Genomic DNA, 26,250 nt, shown 5'->3' on the forward strand with positions numbered 1-26,250 from the left:
TGTGGCTATAAAAAGCGCATTTATTGTCCGATTTCGCCTAAATTTCGGACCGTGAATTGTGTTAGGCACTTCGAAATTTTTCTGCAACTTGGCCCAAATCGGTCCAGATTTGGATATAGCAGCCATATAGACCGATATTATTAGTAGTAAGGCCAAATAGGAACAGATTTCGATATAGCTGCTATGGGGCATAAGGTATGAATTTTTCACCGGATTTTGACGAAAGGTGGTTTACATATATACCCGAGGTGGTGGGTATCCAAAGTTCATCACGGCCGAACTTAACGACTTTTTACTTATTCGAGGTTACTTTTTAGTTTTTAGGGCGCACAACAAAAGATTATTGGCATAGGTTTATGTCCATAGTGGCATGGGGCGGATTAATATCCACACCCTCTTTTCAACCTAACCTAAGTCGATTTAGCCATGTCTGTCGAAAGTACACAAACTTTCGGAGGAATAAAGCTAGCAGCTTGAAATTTTAATTAGGGCCGGATTGGAATTGGAATAAATGGGTCATATTGTTTCATCTTTTGATATAACTCCCATATAAACCGGCCTCCCGATCATACTTCTTAATCCTCCACCGATCGCAACTCCTATCCGATTTGACTGGAATTTTGCACAGTGACTTCTCCTTTGACCTTCAACTTAAGTGTTACGTATGGTTTAAATCGGTCTAATATCTGATAAAGCTTCCATATAAACCAACATCCCTATTGCACTCCTTGGGCCCCTAGTGGTCGCATTTCTTGTCTGAGTTGGTTAAAAATTTTGAGCAACGACTTCTCCCATTACCTTCAACATACATGCAATATATAGTCTGAATCGATCCATAACGTGATATATCATTCGATTTTACTGCTTGAACCCCTACAGGGCGCAATTCTTATCGGATTTGATTGCAAATTTTGAACATTGACTATGGTCTCCAACATTCAAATCACGTATGCTCCGAATCGGTTCATAACCTGATATAGCACCAATAGCATAGCAATTCTTATCCATTATCCTTTGTTTGCTTATAAAGAGTTACCGGACAAAGAACTTGACAAATGCGACACAGGGTAGAGGGTATATAAGATTCGGCCTGGCCGAAATTAGCACTCTTTTACTTGTTTTTGGAACTTGGTTCATTAATTTGGTTAACTGAAATTAACTAATTACTTCAGTCACGGAACTGAAAATGTTTCAATTAAAAAATTTTACATTCAAATTTATTTATTTGTATTTATTTATTTAATTATTTAATGAGCTGAGAACTGTGAAGTCTATTCTAGGTTTTGGAAGTCCATTTTTCTGCACTAAAATTAAAATGTCCTTAAACGCTTAAGGTTGTCAACTAACTTTGCCACACGTTTTCCTTTCATTTCCTTGGCTACATAATCGTGTCGAAAGTCATGCCAACGATAGTTGCAAATTGCAATCTCTTGTTATTTACACTACAAAGACATGTTAACACTTTTAATAAGCACAGGTACATATGCACATTTCACAGCACACGCACTCACATGTGCATACAATTAGACAAAATTGGCTTCCTCTGCTGTGGGTAAATGGGAAGAGTTCCCCAACAAACAATTTTCACAATTTTGGAAGAGTGTTCGTCCACCCAATGAGTAAAACAATATTTTAGAAGACTTTTACCCAATTTTTCTTCCGTATTAGTCGCGAAACAATACCATTGGACAATCCATTGCGTGTGCGGAAGTTTTGGCAACTCTTTGCGGCGATTCTCTTACAACCTATTTCGTTATAATCCTTCGTATGACTTGTGAAACACTCTTCTAGGTTATTATTGGGCAATCTATTGCATGTGAGGAAGTTTTGACAACTCTTCGCGGAGATTCTTTTACAACCCATTTCGTTATAATCTTGTGAAACACTCTCCTAGGTTATCATTAGACAATCCATTCATGTGCAAACGTTTTAGCAACTCTTCGCGGCGATTCTTTTACAACCCATTTCGTTATAATCTTCCGTATGACTTGTTAAACACTCTCCTGGGTTATAATTAGACAATCCATTATATGTGCGGAAGTATTTGCAACTCTTCGCGGCGATTCTCTTACAATCCATTTCGTTAAAATCTTGCGTATGACTTGTGAAACACTCTCCTAGGTTATCATTAGACAATCCATTGCATGTGCGGAAGTTTTGGCAACTCTTCGCGACGATTCTCTTACAACCCATTTCGTTATAATCTTCCGTATGACTCGTAAAACACTCTTCTAGGTTACTATTGGGCAATCCATTGCGTGTGCGGAAGGTTTAGCAACTCTTCGCGACGATTATTACGTTGCGTACTAATCGTCGACAAAGACTTGTGTATTGCGTTATACTCGTCCAGAGGATTTGTTTATTAATCACCTGAGTTAACTTTTCGCGATTGTTTTTATTATCTTACGTGGTGCGTTTAGGACTTGTATTGAATTATGTTATTCGATGTTTTGTTATGTTTCACAACACCAAGGAGAATTCTCACCTTGCTTATATGGCGATTGGTATTTACATAACGAATATGACAAGTAAACAAAACTATTTTTTTTTAGTTTTTTCGTAGTTGTTACGTTTTTGATGAAAAACTAATCTTGTCAAGCGTTTTTAGATCTTCTAAGCGATTGACGCGCAACCCTCTTAGAGCAATATTAAATATATATTCCAAAACACTTATTTGTTAATCGTCCAGGCGAGTTATGCCAACTCTTCTAGAAGAGTATTTTTTTAATCTTTCAAAGCTTTGATTTGTCACCCGATTTGTTTGTCACACGTTTCTTGCGCCATTGTAGGATCTTCCAAGACTCTTTTGACTTACTTTTTAGCAACCCATATAGAAGATCTCTTCCAGAAGATTCGTCATGGTGACACAACTCCTCATGACGGGGGAATCGTCTACGACGCTTAGATGACCATGTGAGCGAACGTAACCTTCTTCGAGAAGATTCGCGAAAGATTGTTTGGCGATTAAAAATGTTTGCATGGCCCTTCTCATATATCCACATGCGTACATATGTGAGTGGTAGGTATAACTAATTATCTTTGCAAACTGAAATTGTGAATGTAGCATCAACTAAGTTGCACTTCTTGTAATGAATTGCCTTTTTGATTATTTAAACGATGTAAACGCTTTCAACTCTGTAATTTTGAGTTCTGCCAAACAACCACCAAGAGCAATGTTTTACTGTTTGGTAGTCTTTTTATTGCGTTGCAGCAGTGTCAAGTTGTACATGTGTAGAATTTTAAAAAGTGACTATGTATACTAATTTCGTCATTCCGTTTGTACCACCTCGAAATATGCATCCAAGACCCCATAAAGTATATACAGGGTGGCTGATGAATATTGCTACAATGATGAATATTGCTACATTTTTTTTTCGGTGTATGGAATACATTTTTCTTTTATTCATGTTAAATTAAATTATTAAATTAATTATTAAATTATTATTAATTAAATTAATTAATTAATTAATTAAATTAATTATTAAATTATTATTATTAAATAGAAAAAAAGTTATTACATTTTTTTTTGGTAGCGGCTTTCATCAGCCACCCTGTATATTCTTGATCGTCATGACATTTTAAGTCGATCTAGCCATGTCCGTCCGTCCGTCTGTCGAAAGCACGTTAACTTTCAAAGGAGTAAAGCTAGCCGCTTCAAATTTTGAACTAATACATCTTATTAGTGTAGGTCAGTTGGGATTGTAAATGGGTCAAATCGGTCCATGTTTTGATATAGCTGCCATATCAACCCATCTTGGGTCTTGACTTCTTGAGCATCTAAAGGGCGCAATTCCTTTCCGATTTGGCTGAGATTTTGCACGTGGTGCTTTCAACAACTGTGCTAAGTATGGTTCAAATCGGTTCATAACCTGATATGGCTGCCATATAAACCCATCTTGGATCTTGACTTCTTGAACCACTTGAGGGCGCAATTCTTATTCGATTTGGTTGAAATTTCGCATGAAGTTGTTTGTTATGACTTTCAACAACTGCGATAAAAATGGATCAAATCGGTCTATAACCTGATATAGCTTCTCTCCAAAGAGGTGTCGAACTGCGGCATGCCGTTCGGACTCGGCTATAAAAAGGAGGCCTCTTATCATTGAGCTTAAACTAGAATCGGACTGCACTCATTGATATGTGAGAAGTTTGCCTCTGTTCCTTAGTGGAATGTTCATGGGCAAAATTTGCATTTGCAAAATCGTGGTCTCAACTTGGATTTAGTGCAGCATCATTTACACAGAAAAAAAAATTTTCAATTAAAAATTGAATTTCAATTAAAAACTATTTTTACTTAAAACATTAGTTGATTCAATTATTTTTCAATTGAATATAAGTTTTCTCCAAATACAGTCGAGATTGAAATTTTTGCCATTTTCAATTAAAAAATTAATAAATACAATTAATTTTATAATTGAATCTGAACATTTTTACAATCCTTCCGCCAAAGTCAAGAAAGGGTTTCAGAAGAGTCTTCTACTTAAAAAAGGAACCTCAATCTAATGAAATGACCAATCCAGTAGTTATGAGAAGCCTGTTGAGGGCAACGGGGCCATGAAATCCAGGATACACTAAAAAAGGTTGTGAAAAGCGGCCAGCGAACATACAATTTGTATGCCCACCACCATAGGAAGATTAGTATACCCCAATCTAGCCATTCCGTTTGTAACACCTCGAAATATTGATCTAAGACCCCATAAAGTATTTATATTCTTGATCGTCTCAACATTCTGAGTCGATCTAGCAATGTCCCTCCGTCTGTCGAAATCACGGTAGCGGTCGAACGCGTATAGCTAGCCGCTTGAAATTTTGCACAAATACTTCTTTTTGATGTAGGTCGTTGCAATTTGACTTCTTGAGTCCTTATAAGCCTCAATTTTCATCCGATTTGGCTGAAATTTGGAACAAAGACTTGTGTTATGACTTTCAACATCCATCCGAGTATGATTCAAATCGGTTTATAAACAGATATAGCCCCCATATAAACAGATCTCCGGATTTGATTTCTTGAGTCTATAGAAGCCTCAATTTTCATCCGAGTTGGCTGAAATTTGAAACAAAGACTTGAGTTATGACTTTCAACATTCATGCTAAGTAAGATCCGAATTGGTCTATAAACAGATATAGTCCCCATATAAACCGATCCCCGGATTGGATTTCTTGAGTCTATAGAAGCCTGAATTTTCATCCGATTTGGCCCAAAACTCTGTCTTATGATTTACAATATCAGGGTCAAGTTTTATCCTAATCGTATATGCCCTTCTAAGTATCGATATCCCGATATGCATTTTTGAGACCAAAAAAAAAAAAAAAATCAAATACAAACTCAGTTAATTAGGGTACATTTGTACCGGAATCCATGGTGGTGGGTACCCAAGATTCGGCCCGGTTGAACTTAGCCCGTGTTTACTTGTTTTTCTATATGCAGGTTAAGTTCGAAGATGGGCCATGTCGCACTATATCTTGATATAGCCATCATATAGACCGATTTGCTGATTTAAGAGCCATTAAAGCCACATCTGATATACGATTTCGTTGAAATTTGAGACAGTGAGTTGTGTTAGGGCCCCACAACTCCGGGTCCAAACCGGTTTATATTTGAATATCCCCGGATTGATGTCATATACACCGATCACCCGATTTAAAGTCATGGGCCAATTTAAAGGGCATTCATAATCCGATTTCGCTGCGGCCACCGTAGGGCAGAGGTTGGCTTGTCTGCCGCTGAGAGCCTGGGTTCGAAACCTGGTGAGAACATAGGAAAAAATTCTCGGCGGTGGTTATCTCCTTCCAATGCTGACGGCATTTGTGAGGTACTGTACCATTCATTTGGTATGTCAGCCATGTAAAAACTTCTCAACAAAGAGATGTCGCACTGCGGCAGGCCGTTCGGACTCGGCTGTAAAAAGGATGCCCCTTATCATTGAGCTTAAACTTAAATCGGGCACATTTGCATAACCTTAATCAAGTCCCATATAGAGCAACTAATCGATTTGCTTTTTAAAAGGCTTTTTAACATTTTATTGCCATTTGGAAATTCAACTTGAAACTCATTAGACACATATGTGAAAATGTAGAAAAAATCTTTGCCACCACAGTCGCCTTGCTTAAGTACTTTCATTAAGTTTTCATTTGCCTAATTGGCTTCCCTGACATTGTGCTGCCCTACATCACCTTGCCTCTTCTATTTCTTTGGCTATTTTAGTTATGTGAGTGTAGATTTCTTGTGGCTTGTGGCACTTACCAATTTCTCCAATTCAGGACCATTTTCCATGGCTTTCATTATTGTCTCCGATAGCTTGCCATCCAATTGTTTAATCACTGTTACAATGCCAGTATCGGAGCGAATGTGCATAGTTACCAAATTATCCAAGGCATCCACAACATTCGACCATGGACTGTCCAGAACACCAGCATATTGAGCCGAGCAGCCTCTGCAAATGAAAATGAACAACAACAGGATAAATGAGAAAAAAATTCAACAACGACAACAACAACGTCATGATAAATGAGAAAAGGAAAATGCTAAAGAAACCCCAAACAAATATTTGTGGGTGGTGGTGGAGGATGGTAGAAAGAAATTCACTTTGTATAAAATTTAATTAAAAGCCAAAGGACCAATTCCAAACAGGAAGTATAAAAAAGAGTGATGATCATTCTCGTTTATCCTTTACCAAAGAACTCGAACATACATACCTCAAAACATTCATGCAATAGCTGTAGCATGTTTTCACATGGGATTTCAGCAAACCATTACAACGAGGACAATAACTCATCTTGAGCAGATGCCTCTGGCAGCTTTCACTCAGATGTGCCGCATACAAGTCATCCGTTTCGCTTAGTACCTCGGCGCTTTGGTGCAGGGCGTTGATGAAGATGTGAGCCGTTTGGATGCTTTGCATTAAATTTCGACTGATTTCTTTGGGTATGGTACCGAAGGGTTGCACATCGTCATACACATGTTTTAAGCAATTAATGTAATCCTCATGCAATTCTCCATAGCTTTGCTTATTCAAATGGACGACTTGGTGGTAGGCGACAGGAAACAGATTGACAAAGAATTTATGTATGACAGACTCCAGTGTATTGGCATTGAGTGCATTGGATCCGGTCGATTTTATGTTGCTGCAGGTTAAAAACACGAGAGTTGAATAAACATTAAACATTTTTCAATTAATTACATTTGCTATGGTACCAGGTAATAAGTTAAAGTAATTTAAATTATCTCTCAAAAGAATTATTACAAAGTATTACACAAGTTTTGATGTAAAATAAATTTTGCAGAATTTTTTTGTAATGTTTTTTTTGAATCTTAATTCTTTACCGTCCTCGAAAAAAGTCTCGCGTTAAACGTTTTCCTAGAACTTACCGAAAACGAACTAGTTCAATGAAACAATCCATTAAAATGAACGAACTGAACAATACACGTCACTAAATGAACGGAACTAGTGAACTAGCTGAACAAGCTAGTCGATTAAGCGGTTTGCTCTGCTTGTATCATCTTGTCGTATATAACTTTGAGATTATTAGTTACATGGGTCGTATTCTAATCTAGGAAACCAAAAGATTTCCATTTCACTAGTCTTTCATCCTTTTGTTGAAATTCCGGAATAGTCAAAGAAGTTGTGACAGAGAATTTCTTAGCAATCAGAAGTTTCGTTTGGTTTCAATAATGAACCTGCCGGCAGGCAAATTGGTAACCTGGAAACTTTTGGACTGAAAATGAGTCACCAGCAGAGGTAAACGAAAACGAACTAGTTCAATAAAAAGCCACTGAAAGGAACGAAACCACGCCACTAAATTAACAGAACTAGTGAACTAGCTGAACAAACTAGTTCCGGGATAGTCAAATAAGATGTGGCAGATGATTTCTTAGCAATCAGAAGTTTCGAAAGGTTTCAATAATGTACCCGCCGGAAGGAAGATTGGCTTTTTGGTTCAAAAAGATTTGCTATGATTATAGCAAGGGTCTATTAGCACATGACCGGGCCTGAAGTTCATGTCGAAACCAGGGCTGCAGAGCCTGGCTCTCGACTCCGATCCTTGGTCCGAGACTAACTCGGAGTGAGAGTATTAAGCCGGAGTCGCAGTGCCGTTCGGAATTAGGACAAGCGCGCTCAACTCCGAACCGAACTCCGGCTTATTAATCCCGACTTCAGCCTCAAAACCTTAACTCGAAACCATCCCAACTTATTCGCGTCTCCGATAGCTTGCCATCCAATTGTTTAATCACTGATACAATGCCAGTTTTGGAGCGAATGTGCATTGTTACCAAATTATCCAAGGCATCCACAACATTCGACCACGGACTATCCTTTTGTTGAAAATTCCGGGATAGTCAAATAAGATCTGACAGATGATTTCTTTCCTATTTTCCACAGGATACGAAGGGACTCACGGAGACATCGGAATCTTGGAATAATGACGTTGATCGAAGGTTTATAGTTACGGAATTTATGGTGAAGGATTCCTTGAGGAGCTTCAAACCATTTAAGTCACCTGGACCTGATGGAATATTTCCGGCGCGTCATCTGGCCAATATTTTCACAGCGTGCCTAGGACTTGCACATACTCCGAAAACCTGTCAGGAGGCATGGGTGGTGTTTATACCCAAACCCGGCAAGGCAAGTTTTGCGACACCAAAGGCCTACAGAACCATGATCCTTACGTCCTTTCTACTCAAAAGGTATGGAAGGTATTGTGGATACCATGATAAAGAGTAGGACATCCAGCGAACTGCTCAAATACAAACAAATTTGTATTTGTCAAGGGTAGGTCGGTGGAGACTGCCTTGCACGTGCTTGTGCATTAAATAAACGAATCCTTCGATGCCAAAACGTACACACTGGCGGTATGCATTGACATCGAGGAGGCTTTTTACAATGCGCGGACCGACATTCTGATCCAATCTTTAGACCAGTACCACGTGGACCGGACCTTAGAGACTGGATAAACCATATGCTAAGGCACAGGTGGGCAAATTGTGTGTCCCATGGCATAAATATAAGGGAAAAAGTGGCACAGGGCACGCCACAGGGGGGCATTTTATCGCCACTCCTATGGGTGACCACCATAAATGACCTATTACGGATGCTGACTGAGGAGGGATTTGAACCCGTCTGCTACGCTGACGGTTAAGGATCCGAACGAGCTATGCAGAAGGGCCGAAAGGGTCTTGCATATGGCATATGACTGGGCTAGACACAGAGGTCTCAATGTTAACCCAGAGAAGACGAAGGTGGGCCAATTTAATGCACCACGCTTCCTCACTACGACGATTTCGATATATGACAAGGTCAAATTCTTAGAAGTGATCTTGGACAGGAAACTGAATTGGAAGTATCACATTCAGCAGCGTACTGAGAAGGCTCACAGATGTTGGGTACTAAGTAGACGGGCCGAAGGCTCGAAATAGGGCCTGAATCCGAGGATAGTCCACTGGCTCTACAGGAGCGTGATTAGACCAATACTTACTTACGTCTCAGTAGTTTGGTGGACTGCTATGGAGAAAAAGTGCATCATAAGGACTATACAACAAGTTCAGAGAACATGTTGTTTTGGCATATGCGGAGCGATGAGGACCACGCTCACTAGGGCACTGGAGACTATTCTAGATATCCGACCCATTGACATGCAGATTAAGTATGAGGCAGCCACTGCGGCTATGAGACTTAAGGCGATGGGAGAATGGTTTGGGGATGGGAGCAGCTCATACCATCGCGGTATAATCGAGGCGACGATAGAAAATCTGGAAGGAAGGGAACAGGTTTGCGATCGGATACTTGAGATGAACCTTGAAGTTGAGTGAGAGGCACTGCTGCCATCGGCACAGTCTTGGATAGACTGAACCCTAGTATTGCCATCTGGAAGATCATGTTACACGGATGGATCAAAGCTAGAGGACAGAGTGGGCCTGGGGGTCTACATTGAGAACCCAGGGACTGAGATCTGTTTTAGACTGCCTGACCATAATACGGTCCAGCAGGCGGAGATCCGGGCGATCACGGAATCCGTGAAGTGGTGTGGTGCTAACGCGAGGACATCGAGTGTGAACATCTTTATCGACAGTGAAATTGCCATTAGGGCAATAACAACCAGGACGGTAAGGTCACGCGCAGTCTTGCAGTGTAAGAAGGAGATTAACGCCTTCTCTGAGGATGGCAAAAACCGCATCGTTTGGGTACCGGGCCATAACGTAGTAAGTAGAAATAAATGGACAGACGACTTGGCGGTGAAGGTCAGAGGACTGCCGTCAATAAACTTGGTTTACCCGAAGCCTTTCGGGTCGACGCAGTCCGAGTTAAGGGAGTGGGCGACGAATGCGCATGCAACATTGTGGAAGAGCGAAATGGTCGGTAGGACAGCGAAAATACTATCGTGAGAAGACGAGGCTGTTAATGAAAGGAAGTAAGAAGGAGGTCAGCATAGATATTGGTATCATGACGGGTCACATAGTACTACAAGCTCACTTATGTAAAATCGGTGGGGCAAGTGATAGCATGTGAAGGGCATGCGGGGAAGAGGATGAGACGTTGGAGCATTTCTTCGTCATTGCCCGCGTATTCGCGTCTAACAGATACCGCCACTTAGATGGGGACACAATACCAAACATGAACCAACTTAGGGGAGTGGCATGAAAAACAGTTAAGGATTTTGTAAGTAGCATGGAAAACCTAACTTAAAATTTTCTTTTTAGAGGTTACTTTAGCACAACAAACCGATTACTGGCTTAGGTGTATGTCCATAGTGGCATGGGGCGGACTAATATCTGCACCCTCTTCTCAACCTAAGCTAACCTAACCTAAAGCTGAGAACACAACTGATTTCCTTATTTGGAGTTGAGTTACAGGGGGCCAGTTCTACCTTCAAAACTTCGATTTGGAACTTTTGGGATGATTACCATAACATGGGAAAGGTTTTTGTTAGTAGAGTAAGAAACTTTTAACAGAATTTGGAATGAAGCGCAGAGGTAGCGTTTCAACAATTGAAGAGTAAATCACAGATATGCAAATGCAATTTTGAGTACATCTTGTACAAAAAGGCGCATTAGGTCGTATTCAGCTAATCTTTAGCAACGTACGACGAAAATTTTCATAAAAAGTTTGTCAAAAATTTAATTTTTTGAAAACAATATTCTGAGCTTATGAATTTTATTTTACTAAAGTAAATTGAAGCTCCTATAAATTCCCCTATTTGATCTCAAATTAATTGAATTATTTCTCATCTGCACTGATTAAACGTGAAAAGGGAAAATGAAATCAGAAAGAAAAGAACACTTCAATCACTTCCACATCATAATTACCTTGTAATTTCAGAATATAATTGCACAATAAGTTTCCTTGACAATGGTAGCATACGTTTGTACACTTGAGAGAATACATTTAAGGTACGATTTTCAGATTGTTGAGCCAGTTCCAGGACATGAGCTGTAATGGGAAAAAAGAACAACAATACCATTAAGAAAAGACATAGCAAAACGTGTACATCAAATATTTGTTAGACAATAATAATGAGGGAAAAAGTAACTGCCATTAAACACAGTGCCATCGCAAGCTAATAAAGATTCTCGACCAGCATTTTCCAAACAGTTCATCTAACTTTAGCCTTGAAGGTTTTCGCCAGACCATTTGGCCAAAAGTTCTTGGAAAATGTGTCAATTAAATGTTTATTATGTTGATTAGACTAAGTAAGCCAGTCAACCATCCGGCCCAGCCCCATAACATTATGAAGATTATGATGGTTGTTCTTGTTATGGTCGAAAACATGTTTCTGTTACTTCAGTTTACCCGGCTCCATTTATATTCCCTATGTTTGGGGCCAAGTTAATAAAGTAAACTTTTTATTTAGCCAGCCATCTCCATTCGCTAAAACATATGTATGTATGCATGTGTGTGTGTGTGTGTGTGTGTTATGTACAGCAGTCATGTCAATGATTATAACGAGTTATCACTTGGCTGTATCCACAGTGATTCATTTAATAACATCATCTACAAGTTTCTTATTGTTGTTACTGTTTCTGTTTCTGCTGCTGATGCGGTTGTTGTTGTTGTTTATTTTATTATCTTTTAATGCCTTTCATAGAGACTTTTTGAGTTTATCAGACAGTTTGTCTTTATTCGATACAATGTCATTGTGTCTATGTCTGTGTTTGCTTGTTTATAATCTATGTTGTATACATACATACACATGATCATATCTATCTTTTAATCTTCATCTCTTTCATTTTCCTTTTAGCCATACTATCTTAGTAATGATATGAGGGTTGAGTCATAAATCTTTTGACATTTTGATAAAACAGGATTACGAGACAATATGGCTAATGTTAAATAGAATAGAGCCAATCATTTGAACTTTGTGTAATGCCTAACGGCACAAGAAGGCGATTTTACCATATTGCAGCAAAATGGACCTAGATCGACTTAGAAAAAATGTACTAAACTAGATTAGCTAAATATAGACCAAGAAACCTACGCCACCATGAAAAGCAAATTTCCCCATGAACATTCCATCAAGGAACAGGGGTGAGTGCTGTCCGATTCAACTTCAAGTTCAATGATGGGTTAGGTTAATTGAGGTTAGATTACGTTGACAAGAGAGTACAGAAAATTAGTCGGCCCCATGCCAGTATGGATATACACCTAAGCCAGCAATCGACTTGTTGTGCGCTCTATATACTAACAAGTAAAAGCATGCTCAGTTCGGCCGGGCCAAATCTTATGTACCCTCAATCATGGATCGCATTTGTCAAGTTCTTTGCCCGATGTCTCTTTACAGGCAAACAAAGGATAATGGATAAAAGTTACTATGCTTTTGAAGCAATACCAAGTTATAAACCGATAGGGGCCTTAATTGTGGAATTCATTACGCAAAATTTTAGCCAACTAGGATAATAATTGCGCCCTCTAGAGGCTCAAGATGTCAAGATCCCAGATAGGTTTATATGGGAGCTATATTAGGTTATGAACCGATTTAGACCACAATTATTGGCAATTAAAACAAAACACTTCATGCAAAATTTCAGCCATATCGCACAAAACTTGCGTCCTCTGGTGGCTCAAGAAGTCAAAACCCCAGATAGGTTCATATGGGAGCTATATCAGGCTATGAACCTATTTGGACCATACCTATCACAGTTGTAGGAAGTTAAAAGAAAATGCTACATGCAAAATTTCAGCCGTATCGGAAAATAATTGCGCCCTCTAGCGGCTCAAGAAGTCAAGATCCGAGATCGGTTTATATGGCAGCTATATCAGGTTATGAACCGATTTGGACCATACTTGGCACAGTTGTTGAAAGTAAGAACAAAATACTTCATACAACATTTCGGACAAATCGAGACGCCCTCTAGCGGCTCGAGAAGTCAAGATTCCAGATAGCTTTACATGGGAACTATTGGGTTGCCTAAAAAGTAATTGCGGATTTTTTAAAAGAAAGTAAATGCATTTTTAATAAAACTTAGAATGAACTTTAATCAAATATATAATTGCCATTTTGTTCGATAACCTTTTGCCATCTTCCTGGCAAATTAAGTATTCCACGCTCATAGAACTTCTGGCCTTTATCTGCAAAAAACTGAACCAAGTGCGATTTTATAGCCTCATCATTGCCGAAAGTTTTACCATTTAAGGAGTTCTGCAAAGATCGAAATAAATGGTTGTTGTTGTTGTTGTTGTAGTAGCAGTGTGTGGTACACTGAGGCGGCAGCCCTTGCCGATGAAGGAATTCATCGGGTCAATCCGGTACATACAACCGGCTGCCATGGGATTGCAATGGTAGTCTGATGGTGCAAGGTCAGGGCTATATGGTGGATGCATCAAAAGTTCCCAGCCAAGCCTCACTCAGTTTTTGGCGAGTGACCAAAGATGTGTGCGGTCTAGCGTTGTCCTGGTGGAATATGACACCTTTACGATTGACCAATTCTGGTCGCTTCTCCTTGATGGCTGTATTCAATTTGTCCAATTGTTGACAGTAAACATCCGAATTAATCGTTTGGTTCCTTGGAAGCAGCTCAAAATATATACCACACCCTTCCAATCCCACCAAACAGATAGCATAACCTTCTTTTGGTGGATATCAGCCTTTGAAGTGGTTTGAGCTGGTTCACCATGCTTGGACCATGATCGTTTTCGACTAACGTTGTTGTAAACAATCCATTTTTCATCTCCAGTTATGATTCGTTTTAAAAACGGATCGAATTCATTGCGTTTAAGGTGCATATCACAAGCGTTGATTCGGTTTGTTAAATGAATTTCTTTCAATACATGTGGTACTCATATTAAAATTGACGCCAAACAAACAAATGTAAACAAAATTTCGCGCACTTTTTTTCTAAAGCAAGCTAAAAGTAACAGCTGATAACTGACAGAAGAAAGAATGCAATTAGAGAGTCACAAGCCGTTGAAAAAATTTGTCAACGCCGACTATATTACTACTATATTACTGACAATTACTTTTTGGGCAACCCAATATATCAGATTATAGACTAATTTGGACCATACTTGGCACAATTGTTGAAAGTTAGAACAAAATACTAAATTCAAAATTTCGGACAAATCGAGACGCCCTGTAGTGGCTCAAGAAGTCATGATCCGAGATGTGTTCATATGGGAGCCAACACATCGTGCACAATTTCAACCAAATCGTATTATAATTGCGCCCTCTAGCGGCTCAAGAAGTCAAGATTTCAGGTTATGAACCGATTTGGACCATCCTTTTCACGGTTGTTAGATGTTAAAACAGAACACTTCATGCTAAATTTTAGACAAATCGGGTAAGAATTGCATGGCAGCCATATCAAAACTTGGACCGATATAGCCGCCCATTTACAATTCCAACCGACCTACACCAATTGGAAGTATTTGTGCAAAATTTCAGAGGCGCCTGCGTTTATTCCTTCGAAAGTTAGCGTGCTTTTGACTGATGGACGGATAGGGCTAAATCGGCTTAGAATGACGATTTAGCCCTATCCTATGGTGGAGTGTATAAAAATTAGGTTAGGTTAAGTTGAGTGGGTTGCCCACCAAAGGTGAGTTCACTCGGAGGACACTCTGGCCCATTGTGGTACCCTGGAAAGAAAGGGAAGAGAAGGAAGATGTGAGACCTCGGATTAGAGGTTATACATGAATAACAGAAAAACAGGAGGAATGGAGAAATATCCTATTCCTTCAACAAATCTCAGGAGACCTACCACAGGTACATTTGCAAGTTCAGAAGAACCGGCTTACCAGAAAAGAGAGCCTAAGTCCCTGCAGACGCGGACATGAACACAGCATGTGCTCAATAGTCTCCTCTTCATCCAGGCAACTCCTTCAGAAGTCATTGTGCGGTATTCCCATGCGCGCCGCCATGCGGCCTATGGCACAGTGTCCGGTTATGACCCCTGACCCCTTAGCGAACGCCAGCAACTTCCATGTTCTCCTCCGGTCGATGACAGTCCAGAGCGCCTTTGCAGTTCGTCAACTATCCACCGTTCCATCACGTCACCGACGCCGCCCTGGCCATCCACTCGGACATGCTAACCTTTGCCCCAGTGTTATATCTGCGGAACATCCTCCTCCATCTTAGCTCCCTAATTAGGTTGGGTAGTGTCCACTGATCGCAGTCAGTCCTTATTAATTTGAATCTTGTATGATATATAGTTGATGTAGTTGGAAAATTTTTAGCTCAACCCTCGCATGTAATGTATGCTACTAATATTTGTACATGTACGAGTATATGTACATAGTATATTTTCATAATATCTATGAAAATTTCTGCGCATACATGTGTTTGTATGTATCCGCATGTAAACTTATGGTATGAGTATGGAATCTTTCTGTTTGTGTAGGATGAAATATTTCTCTTAATTAAATTTCGATTTATTATAATGAGTGGAATGAGAGAGATAGGGAAAAGGCCCTATAAATGGAAATGTTTGGACCTGCTGTGCTTGTAATGTCAACTGCACACATGTCTTGTGTAAGTGTTGCGTTTAAGACAATGTAAGAGGAATCCAATTAAGATGTATGGGGGGTTATTCTTTTGTTAAAGATATGTTGCCAATGTGAATTAATGATTTACTCGTACTTGTCTTCAGTGAAACCTTTTATAGTCAGCATTAAAGAAATTAAATAAATCCTGGTGTATGTTATGACAATATTTAACTTTCGACAGTTTAAATATAAATATTGAAGAGGTAAAAGAAGTCTTAAAGAGATATTCCTATCAGTGGGGTACATAAGAAACGCCACATACCACCTTACGAGGAAAACAAGTTAGCTGGATAGGAACTTAAATTTCAAATCAGACATTAAGTAAAGGGCAAATATAGGGCTATTGACAAACGTATACCGATTACCTGTGACGATGTAGAATGTATAATGCCTAGTCAGAGGGGTGGTGTCTGCGTAGCGGTAATCCGGCTGAAGTACAACAAGGCAGCACACAGCCACTAATTCAGACAATTCCTCAAAGCAATGGGTCCCTAAATGGGAACTTCTTCTGTTAACCAGTGGAACACACACAGCAGATGTTCTATAGTCTCCTCTTTCTCGAAGCTCTCACAAAAGTCGTTACTTGCAATCTTCGGTCTATCAGCATTTTTCCGATAGACAGTGATCTGTCATGAGACCAACGACAGAACAACAGTAGACCTCTCAAGTCTAGATTGGTCCAGTTAATTTTTGAGCGTTCACAGCCATTACTTTGTGATCAACTGTCATCCATTGCCCATCGGACTTTATCCTGATTGACTTAATTGACATGTCGCTAGAGGCATACCTACAGATTGTAGATCAGTTTTTACTTTCTTCCGCAGTTTAGACTTCCGTGCAGTGTGTTTACCGAAATATATCCCAATCCACCTTTCTTCTGTTTATACGAGGGACCACTTCTGCTGTATTTTCTCCTAGGCTCAAGCTAATGTAGCGATGATCGGAGAAGTTATGCACATCCAAAACTTCCCAGTCCCATATACTTTTGCTGATATTCTGATACAAAAGGAACTAAACAGGCATGAGAAACTATGCCTGTTTAGAGCTAGCAAAATATCGGTGGCATTATCGATACTATCGATATTTAATTTTTTGACTGAATATCGATCGATATTTTTGCGATGGATACTATCGCAAAAGTTAAGTTCTTTGCAAAGCTAAACAAAAATAATCAATCCGATACTGAATGCATCCTTTAAGATACTTTGCGCCTATAGAGGGCGCAATTTTTATCCGATTAGGCTAAGATTTGTTACATTGATTTCCCTCATGACTTTCAACTGACTGGTTGGTCAGTTGGTTTTATTTGGTCCGTACATTGCTTCTATATAAATCGATCTCCTGATTCTTACTTCTAAATTTTCATATGAAATATAGGCGAGGGGAAGTTAACGATAGTATAGCTATTCATTATTACAACTATCGTAAATATCGAATGTTGCGATTATCGACAGTTTGCCAGCTCTATGCCTGTTCCGATTCGGTCCATTCATATCCCGAACTTCCCCATGTCTGGTGAGGTGCATTATCATCACCTCCCACAATGAAGTTATTTTTCTCTGCAAAAGCGGCAACTTAAGGTTTAAGGGGAGCGTCTCTGAATCGCGAGCCAATATAGGGAATCAAGGCAACAGTAATATTTATAAAATCTAATGTGTACCTACATACAGAAAACAAGTAAAAGCGTGCCAAGTTCAGCCGGGCTGAATCTTGGAAACCCACCACCATCTCGAGAGCCTGCAAGCAAAATTTCGGCCAAATCTGATAAAAATTGCGGCTTGTAAGGGTTCAAGAAGTGAAATCGGACCATACTTGACATAGTTGTTGGAAGTCATATCAGTCAACACCACATGCAAAATTTCAGCCACATCGAATAAAAATTAAGACTTGTAAGGGTTCAAGAAGTGAAATCGGGAGATCGGTTTATATGAAAGCTATATCAGGTTATTTCGTACATGATCACGATAACCGTTCAGCTCCTACCATTTAAAATTTCAAGGAGTTATATCTATCCGTTCTCTAGTGGCTAGTTTTTTTTAATATTTTTTTTTTTAAATCTATCCCACTGTGCGTTGGAGTTTCCAGGGAAATGGGTGTGGAAGAGTTATTCTAGTGTTTCCTCACTAGATATTGTCCGTACATTCTCTGACTTCTTAATGTACACCATAGATTTGGAGGCTAGAATTTTCCGTAGTCTAGAGGCGTCGGACATATATACTCCTCGGAATTGTAGAATTCCACTCAGGATTTGTTCTGCGACTTTTTCAGCTCGCCTTTGTATTTTCTTAGCTCAGCTTCAATGACGTCCCAGTCTTGTGGTGTCCTTGTGGCTTTTACCTTGACAAATACTGAAGAGACTCTACATGTCCTTGACAGTTTTCTCTTTCTTCCGCAGTTTACACTCCAAGCAGTGTGAATGCCAAAATTTATCCCAATCCACCTTTTTGTTCTGCGCACACGAGGGACCACTTCTGGTGCATTTTCTCCAAGGATGAACCTAATGTAGCGATGATCAGAGAAGCTTTGGTCATCCAAAATTTCCCAGTCACACACGACCTCAGCTGATATTCTCCAATACAAAGGAAATATCTAATAACTCGTGCCTGTTCCGATGCGATGGATTTGTCTCTTTTATTACAAGCATGTCCGCCTATGACGCTGAAAGCCTGGATTCGAATCTTCGTGGGAACATCAGAAAAAATTTATCAGCGGTGGTTTTTCCCTCCTAATGCTGGCGACATTTGTGAGGAACTGTACCATTTGATATGGTAGGCCTGTACAAATTTCTCCCCCAAAGAGGTGTCGCTCTTGGGCACGCCGTTTAGATTTGGTAATGAGAAGGAGCTCCCTTATCACTGAGCTTAAACTGAAATCGGACAGCACTTATTGTGATATGTAAGAAGTTTGCCACTGTTTCTTAATGGAATGTTCATGTTTCGTTGGTATCTGAACTTCCCCATATCTTCTTCATTAGGAAGAGATAACCACCCCTGAAAAATCTTTATGATTTTCTTGCCAGGAATGGAACCCTGGCGTTCAGCGTTATAGGCAGACATGCTAATCTCTGCGCTTCGGTGGCCCAACCTTAACCTTAAGAGACTAATCGGATTGCCGTCGTTGACAGAAGTATCACTTATAGCGGACATCCTGATAGTTCACTGTCAGACTGATAAAAGAGACGCTTATAAACTAAAGATTGTAAGTAACGTTGTCTGCAAAAGCTGTGGATGACCAGCATGAAGAACCTGAAGAATAGATGCTGTTATTAGCCTGTTTAAAAGGCAAGAATATAAACTACAAGAAATCCTTTCCGCTCTTGTAAATATAACAGTGGACTAAATTTTCTAAGCGAGACTTGGCTAACGAGCGTTGATTCTGAATTACTTGGCTAATGTATTTTGATAAATAATCACTGTGTTTCATTTGGAAGTCCATTTACATGGGTAAAACATGTTTGTCGTCACTTGGCGAAAGTGAATAAAAACTTGTGAAACACGGATACTGATAGCTTTTATTTACTAAATGAAGTTTTTGTTATACTGTTTACAACTTCTTAAGGTGCCATTCTATAACTATCTTTGTGCAGACTTCTTCCTATGCGAAATTGGCATAATGAAGGATGCAATTAAAAGGATTAAAGCGAGGAAGGAGAACATACTTCGTCTGTTCGTCTGTTACTTTTAAACTATTGAAACTTTCTTGAGTTACCAGCCATCTGTTTTGCTGTTGCTTTCCCATTGCTTGCCAAACATACCAACCAGAAAATGTGTAAATTCATTGTGCATTTTTACAAGAAAATACACTTAATTTAATTAATTAATTATCTTCTAAAATATGTAAGAAATTTCGTAAGAAGCCACCAAATGACTTTATAGTTGCTCATTGAAGCAATGCAAATGACTGCATACCAGTTGGTTGCTTACACTTGATTGGCCTGTCGGTTTCTTTGTTTTAAATGACGAGGACAGTGTTAACATTATTTAAAGAAAGTTTGCAATCAAGTTTAACACTGAAGAATCCAGACAAGACAAAGGAAAAAGAACCAAGACTTTCTGTTTGGTTATTGCGGTCTTTTCTTCTAAATTTTATAACTGCAATGTAGATTCTTTAGAATCAATGGGTCTATTCTTATAGCCTCCACCATAGAATGGGGGTATAGTAATTTCGTCATTCATTCATTCGGCTAGCCGCTTGAAATTTTGCACAAATACTTTTTATTAGTGTAGGTCGGTTGGGATTGTAAATGGGCCAAATCGGTCCATGTTTTGACATAGCAGCCACATAAACTGATCTTGGGTCTTGACTTTTTGAGCCTCTAGAGGGCGCAATTCTCACACGTGGTGTTTTGGTATCACTTCCAACAACTGTGTGAAGTATGATTCAAATCGGTTCATAATCTGGTATAACTGTCATATAAACCGATCTGAGATCTTGAATTCTTGAACCAATAGAGCGCGCAATTCTCATCCAATTTGGCTGAAATTTAGCATTAAGTTGTTTGTTATGACTTCCAATACTTGTGTTAAGTTTGATTCAAATCGGTCTATAAACTGATATAGCTGCCATATAAACCGATCTGGGATTCTGACTTTTTGAGCAGCTAGAGGGCGCAATTCTTATCCGATTTGGAAATTATGAAATTATGTACAACGGCTTCAACATACGTGTCTGATAAAGACCATTCTTTATCGATCTATAGCCTTATATAGCTCCCATATAAACTGATCTCTCGAATATGCTTTTCGAGCCTCAACAAGGCGCAGTTCTTATACGAATGGACCGAAATATTACCCAATATTGGAGATCATGAGTTCAATACTCTGCGGCAACAAAATTATTTAATTTTGTTTTTAAGGATAATAGTAGAGAGTGACAGAGAAAAATCCGAGAGCAACAGTAAAACGAATGAGACAAAGCAGCGCGAGCCGAACAAAGAAAAGAAAAACACCACCACCCGAAGCAAAGCACATGCGTTGGCTGGTTAGATGGTTTTTTTGCCTTGTTTATGGATATATTGTTGTTGTTGTTATATGTAGGCTTGCAAAGAGCGCCTTTCAACAAAAAAATTGTGTTTTGGATCGTTGAGATTCAAAATAAGTTGTTGCAGGAAAATTAACAACTTTTATAGTTGTATTTTCGACCAAAGTTGTTGTTGTTTAAAATTATTTTTATCTGTATTGGAATATGCATTGGCTGTTTGGTCTCCTTGTTATAGACACCAAATCGATAGAATTGAATCGGTTCAGAAACAGTTCTTAATTTATGCGCTTAGAGGTCTTAGATGGAGTAGCTTATACGATTTACCCCCATACATTGATCGACTTAAAATAATTGCTCATCCCACACTTGAACATAGACGTTTTATGTTAGGCTCTATTTTCATTGTTGTTAAGCTTATTAATGAAGAAATCGCATTAGAAATTATGCAAAAATGAAAAACAAATTTTGTAAACTTAATTAAGAACTCTTTAAACCATTTAACACACCTGTAGATATTTTAATTCGGCCTATTCACTTTTTAATTTATCCAATTCCTTGCCTTATATTAAACGAATTCTTCTTAGTTCGAATTTTGTGAACTAGTTGAACCTTGGGTTGTCCAACGTAGCATACCTACTCTGCTGGGATGTACATCCTTACATCGGGAATGAGAAGACTAATATCAGACGAACACACACCATGAGAGTACCGATAGAACAGCGCAAAACAGCCCACATTGCGACGATGATGAAGGGAGGCAATAGAGTTGGTTACCCCACTGTCCCCAAGCAACGCCATCGCTCTCCTCTGTACACGGTCCTGCAGCTCCAGGGATGATTTTGAAGCTCCAGCCCATACATGTGAGTTGTACTCCATTTTCTGCCTCACGGAAGTGGTGTAGATGTTAAGGAGATCAGACGGAGTGAAGTAATTCTTACACCGTTTAAGGAAGCCTAAACACTTGAATGCTTCTTTCGACACTTCAAATACATGTTTAGGCCAACGGACATCACTTTGTATTTTCATCCCCCGAAACATCAAGAGCTTCTGATTGCTCAACATCTACACCGTTGATAGACAAAGATGATCGGAATGGGTCAGCGAATCGTTTGTGTGACAAGAAGCAGCACTGAGTCTTCCGTGCATTAAAATCTACTCGATTCATTCGACCCCACTCAGAAATGGGCAGCAAATCCTGGCAGAGTGTATCGTCCATAACCCGCCTCTTGTCGCCAATCTCTCGAAGACTCGGCCTATGGTCGAATGAGTACGAATGACAAAGATTACTGTCATCCACAAATGAGTAAATCGGATTCGATGTCTGACCCAACAGATCGTTGATGAAAATTAGAAAATGCGAAGGAGAAAGAACAGAGCCCTGGGGTACAACTGCGGTTAATTTGTGCTCATTGGATGAGAACCCATCTATAACGACTCGAATAGTGGGATCTCTGAGAAAGCTCGAAATAAATCAAACGACAATTTTTAACAAAAGACCAAAAGCTCTTACTTTCTCGCGCACAAGCAAGAACCTTAGTACATAGGCGTTGTTCGCAAAGAAATTTTACGCTCCTAATCACCTTGGCACACAAAGATCTTGCTGTACGCGCAGCAGTTCAGCATAGGAATTCTTACCCAGGCGCCAGTTCCTGAATGCCTCCTTTTTCGATCTGACACCATCTTTGCAGGTCTGCTTTTGCTAGGCAATTTTTATTCTCCCTCGAAACCATTCCATATTCATTTTCATATTTATATGCAGATTGAAGTAGTGCAGCCACCAATCAACCACACATCCATACCAGCAGGTCAACTATGAAAGTGATATGCAGATAGGCTCAGTTTTTATGCCGTTGCAACAAAGACTGCTGACCAATTGGATTGCTTGGACAATAATAATAAAAATAAAACCTGTTGCTTCCATTAATTTTCAGTAAAAGACATGAAAGACATGTTCCATATGGATTTGTGCTTCATTATCCAGAAAAATGTGGTCACTCTGAAGATTGGGTGGCCGTTGAGCTGCTGTCATCGTCGTTGAGTTGATTGTTACAGTCCAGTCAGTCACTTATTGACTTAAATTAATAATCTAGAAAGAGTAACATGTGCTAATTTAAATATGAAAGAAGCGAGACCGCCCTTTGATTAAAAGAGAAACAAAAACTAAAATAAATTTCATTACAAATTATATCACATTAATTTAGTTTTTTGTAAACTGGTTATAAGTTTTGCAACATGTTAACCAGGGACATTTATTGATGATGGTATGGTACCATCAATATATTATTTAAATATTCTCAGAAATTTCATTAATGGGTATCGATGCTAAGCAAAATTGCTTACGAACATCACACACTAAGGAACAGCAGGGAAACTTCTCCCAAAGCAAGCAAGTTGTAGCTCGATAAGGGAGCTCTCGATGCAAGTGGCTTACATCAGTCAACTGAGATTTGTCCAACGATCTCGTATTTTTCACAATTGCACCCTTCAGTCCCTGAGACTGTTTTCCAAAAGTGACACGACAGACACGATGAGTGAGTGATATACGTCGCGCGTAAAAGCCGGAGATCCTTGCAATATCCTTCCTATTCTCCCTTAACCACTATAATTCTAGTGTTGTTACAGTCCAGACATCTGTTTAGGAACTTTCCGCTCTTTCGCCAGCTTTTTCTTTCCAATGTGTCATGTGTATGCTTCTCGCCCCTGTCCTTAAAGAAATATAGCTGCACTGAAAGACTATGCGTTCCCAAGTTAGTCCTTTATCAGCTTATAGAACGATTTGGACCATACTTGTGGTAGTTGATGAAACTTTTTACAGATGCCATCATGCGAAATTTAAGACAAATCGGGTAATAATTGCGACCTCTGGAGGCTTAAAAAGTTGTATCGGGAGATCGGTTCATATGGGACCTGTGTCACGTTATAGACCTATTTGGAACATACTCCACCTTTATCTATGCAAATTTGCCCATGAACATTCCATTAAGGAACAGGGGCAAACTTCTCATACATCAATGAGTGCAGTCCGATTCAAGTTTTAGCTCTATGATAAGAGCGACACCTCTTTGGAGAGAAGTTTTACATGGCCTAGAACCTTACAAATGTTGCCAGCATTAGGAGGGGGAAAACCAACGCTGAAAATTTTTTCTGATGGTCTCGCCACGATTCGAACCCGGGCGTTCAGCGTCATAGGCGGACATAGGCAAACCTCTGCGCTACGGTGGCCTCCTTAAAGTAAAGTAAGTAGTAGATAATGTTTGCTTACAACAGTAAACTTATTTTTCTGGGTGTAGAGGTGTTACCTCTGACATGTGTTCTAAATATATTGGAGGAACTCGCTCTCACTCTTTGTCATGGTATACACAATACGCTTTATGGCCCATTGTCCATGGTCTGAGAAGTGAGGCAAATTGGTTTATATGCCTTTGGATAAGTCAGGCAACTTGGCTTATAGGTCTTTGGAGTACCATAACTCGTTTTGCCGGATGATTTCTAACCTTATCGTATGAGGGAACTTGAAAGTATATGCTTGCTTGCTATATGCGTGAATATAGAGTTTGCATCACAACTCGGGATAACTACTGTTGAAGAATGACTTTGATGTTCCTTCAAGTTTCACCTTGAGCGTAGATAATTCTCACATAACCGTGAATGACACTCACAGCCAAATGTATAAGACCTCTGTACAATGGATTGGCTAAAACGCAAAATGACCTAAATTTCAAAATTTAATATTCGTATATTCATATTTTGTTCGAAAGGTGGATGACATTATCGAACCTTATCTGTGGATATATGTAAGTGAGTTTTATGAACTTTAGAAGCATCTTTGGGAAATTTTAGTTTCCAAGTCAGCAAAATCCAAAAACGCAACGTTTTTAATTTTTATAGACAATTAACGAAATAAAAACATAGAGTTGGTAGGTGATGCTTTAACACTTAAAGTTAAGTTCTTTGGCTGACTTTCAAACTAAACGATTTCCCAGAAAAGGAAAAATACTATTACTAAATTTAGACATAATCATATATTCGCAATGTGCGTATGAATATAAATGGCTGCGTTTTATATACTCCAGGGATATGAACTGTAACACTAAGGGCTATAGATAAGAGCATCATTGGCTGTACTCGGTAGACAAGGGAGAAGACATAATTTAAAATATTTTAAATAGAATAACCAAAACCTCTCTCACACACCCACCCACACGAACACACTGACGGTAATTCTAATATTTAACGAACAAAGTTCAGCATCCGCACTTTAAATTGGAATTATTCCGTGGTTTATTTGCATCTACTGAATAATTCAAAAAGCTTCCGAAAAATATTCTAATATAATTTGTGGTGTTGGCTGGTCTGATGGTTGATGCAGTAAGTGTGGACAAAAGGAGAGTGTTTTGGAGGTTAGTAGCGGCAGGATAATAATAATAGAGATAAGGATTGCCATGTGTTTGATGAAAACTAGGGAGTTTTTAGGAACAGAGGACAAACTGCGCACAAGTTTAAGCTCAATGATAAGGGACCTCCTTTTAAAAGACGAGCACGAACAGCAGGCACCAAAACAAAACCCCTTTGTGAGGGAAGATTTTAGATGGCTACAGTTCAGGCCAGGTCTTTTCAAAACTGAGAAAAAATCTTAAAATTTTTCTTGAAAAAAAAGTCATTAAATCGTCATACTAAAACGTTTGAGACAAACGTGTTTTGTTTCTCGTAAAAATAGAAACAAAACACGTTTGTTACCAAGTGTTTCTTTTTGTTTAGTATTATCGAATGTTACTAACTTTGTTCATTGTAACTAACTTAGCTAAATCGCTTACGATAAAAATACCTTTCTTTTGTTGTAGAACCAAAAACTCTTTAATGACAAAAGTGCTTCGATAGTCACAAACGATTATTCGTTTAACGAACCAATAATTATTCTCTTATGTCTCTGCTAATAATGAGAGAGGGTGAGTATTTAAGTGTAGATTATTAACTGAGTTCGTATTTGACTCATTATACCCACCACCGTAGGATAGGGAGTATATTCATTTAGTCATTCCGTTTGCAACACATCGAAATAACAATTTCCGACCCTACAAAGTATATATATTTCGGATCGTCGTAAAATTCTAAGACGATTTAACGATGTCCGTCTGTCCGTCCGTCTGTTGTAATCACTCTACAGCCTTCAAAAATTGAGATATTGAGCTGAAGTGTGGCACAGATACGTCTTTTTGATGGACGCTGGCTAAGTTCTTGAACAGGCCAAATCGGACCATATTTGGATATAGATGCTATATAGACCGATCTGCCAATAAAG

General features: G+C 39.1%; 1 protein-coding gene across 1 annotated transcript in view; it reads right to left on the minus strand.

Annotated features, from left to right (window-relative positions):
- The window catches only part of LOC106086620 (division abnormally delayed protein), a 489,548-nt gene that overhangs the window by 23,716 nt on the left and 439,582 nt on the right, over positions 1 to 26,250 (minus strand). The window contains exons 3-5 of the mRNA XM_059362923.1: positions 11,303 to 11,426; positions 6,697 to 7,125; positions 6,245 to 6,434 (exon numbers count right to left, since the gene is read on the minus strand). Coding sequence (XP_059218906.1) covers positions 6,245 to 6,434; positions 6,697 to 7,125; positions 11,303 to 11,426 — 743 coding nt within the window. The remainder of the gene's footprint in view (positions 1 to 6,244; positions 6,435 to 6,696; positions 7,126 to 11,302; positions 11,427 to 26,250) is intronic.

This window comes from Stomoxys calcitrans, chromosome 1, assembly GCF_963082655.1.
Source record: "Stomoxys calcitrans chromosome 1, idStoCalc2.1, whole genome shotgun sequence".
NCBI classification, from domain to species: Eukaryota; Metazoa; Arthropoda; class Insecta; order Diptera; family Muscidae; genus Stomoxys; species Stomoxys calcitrans.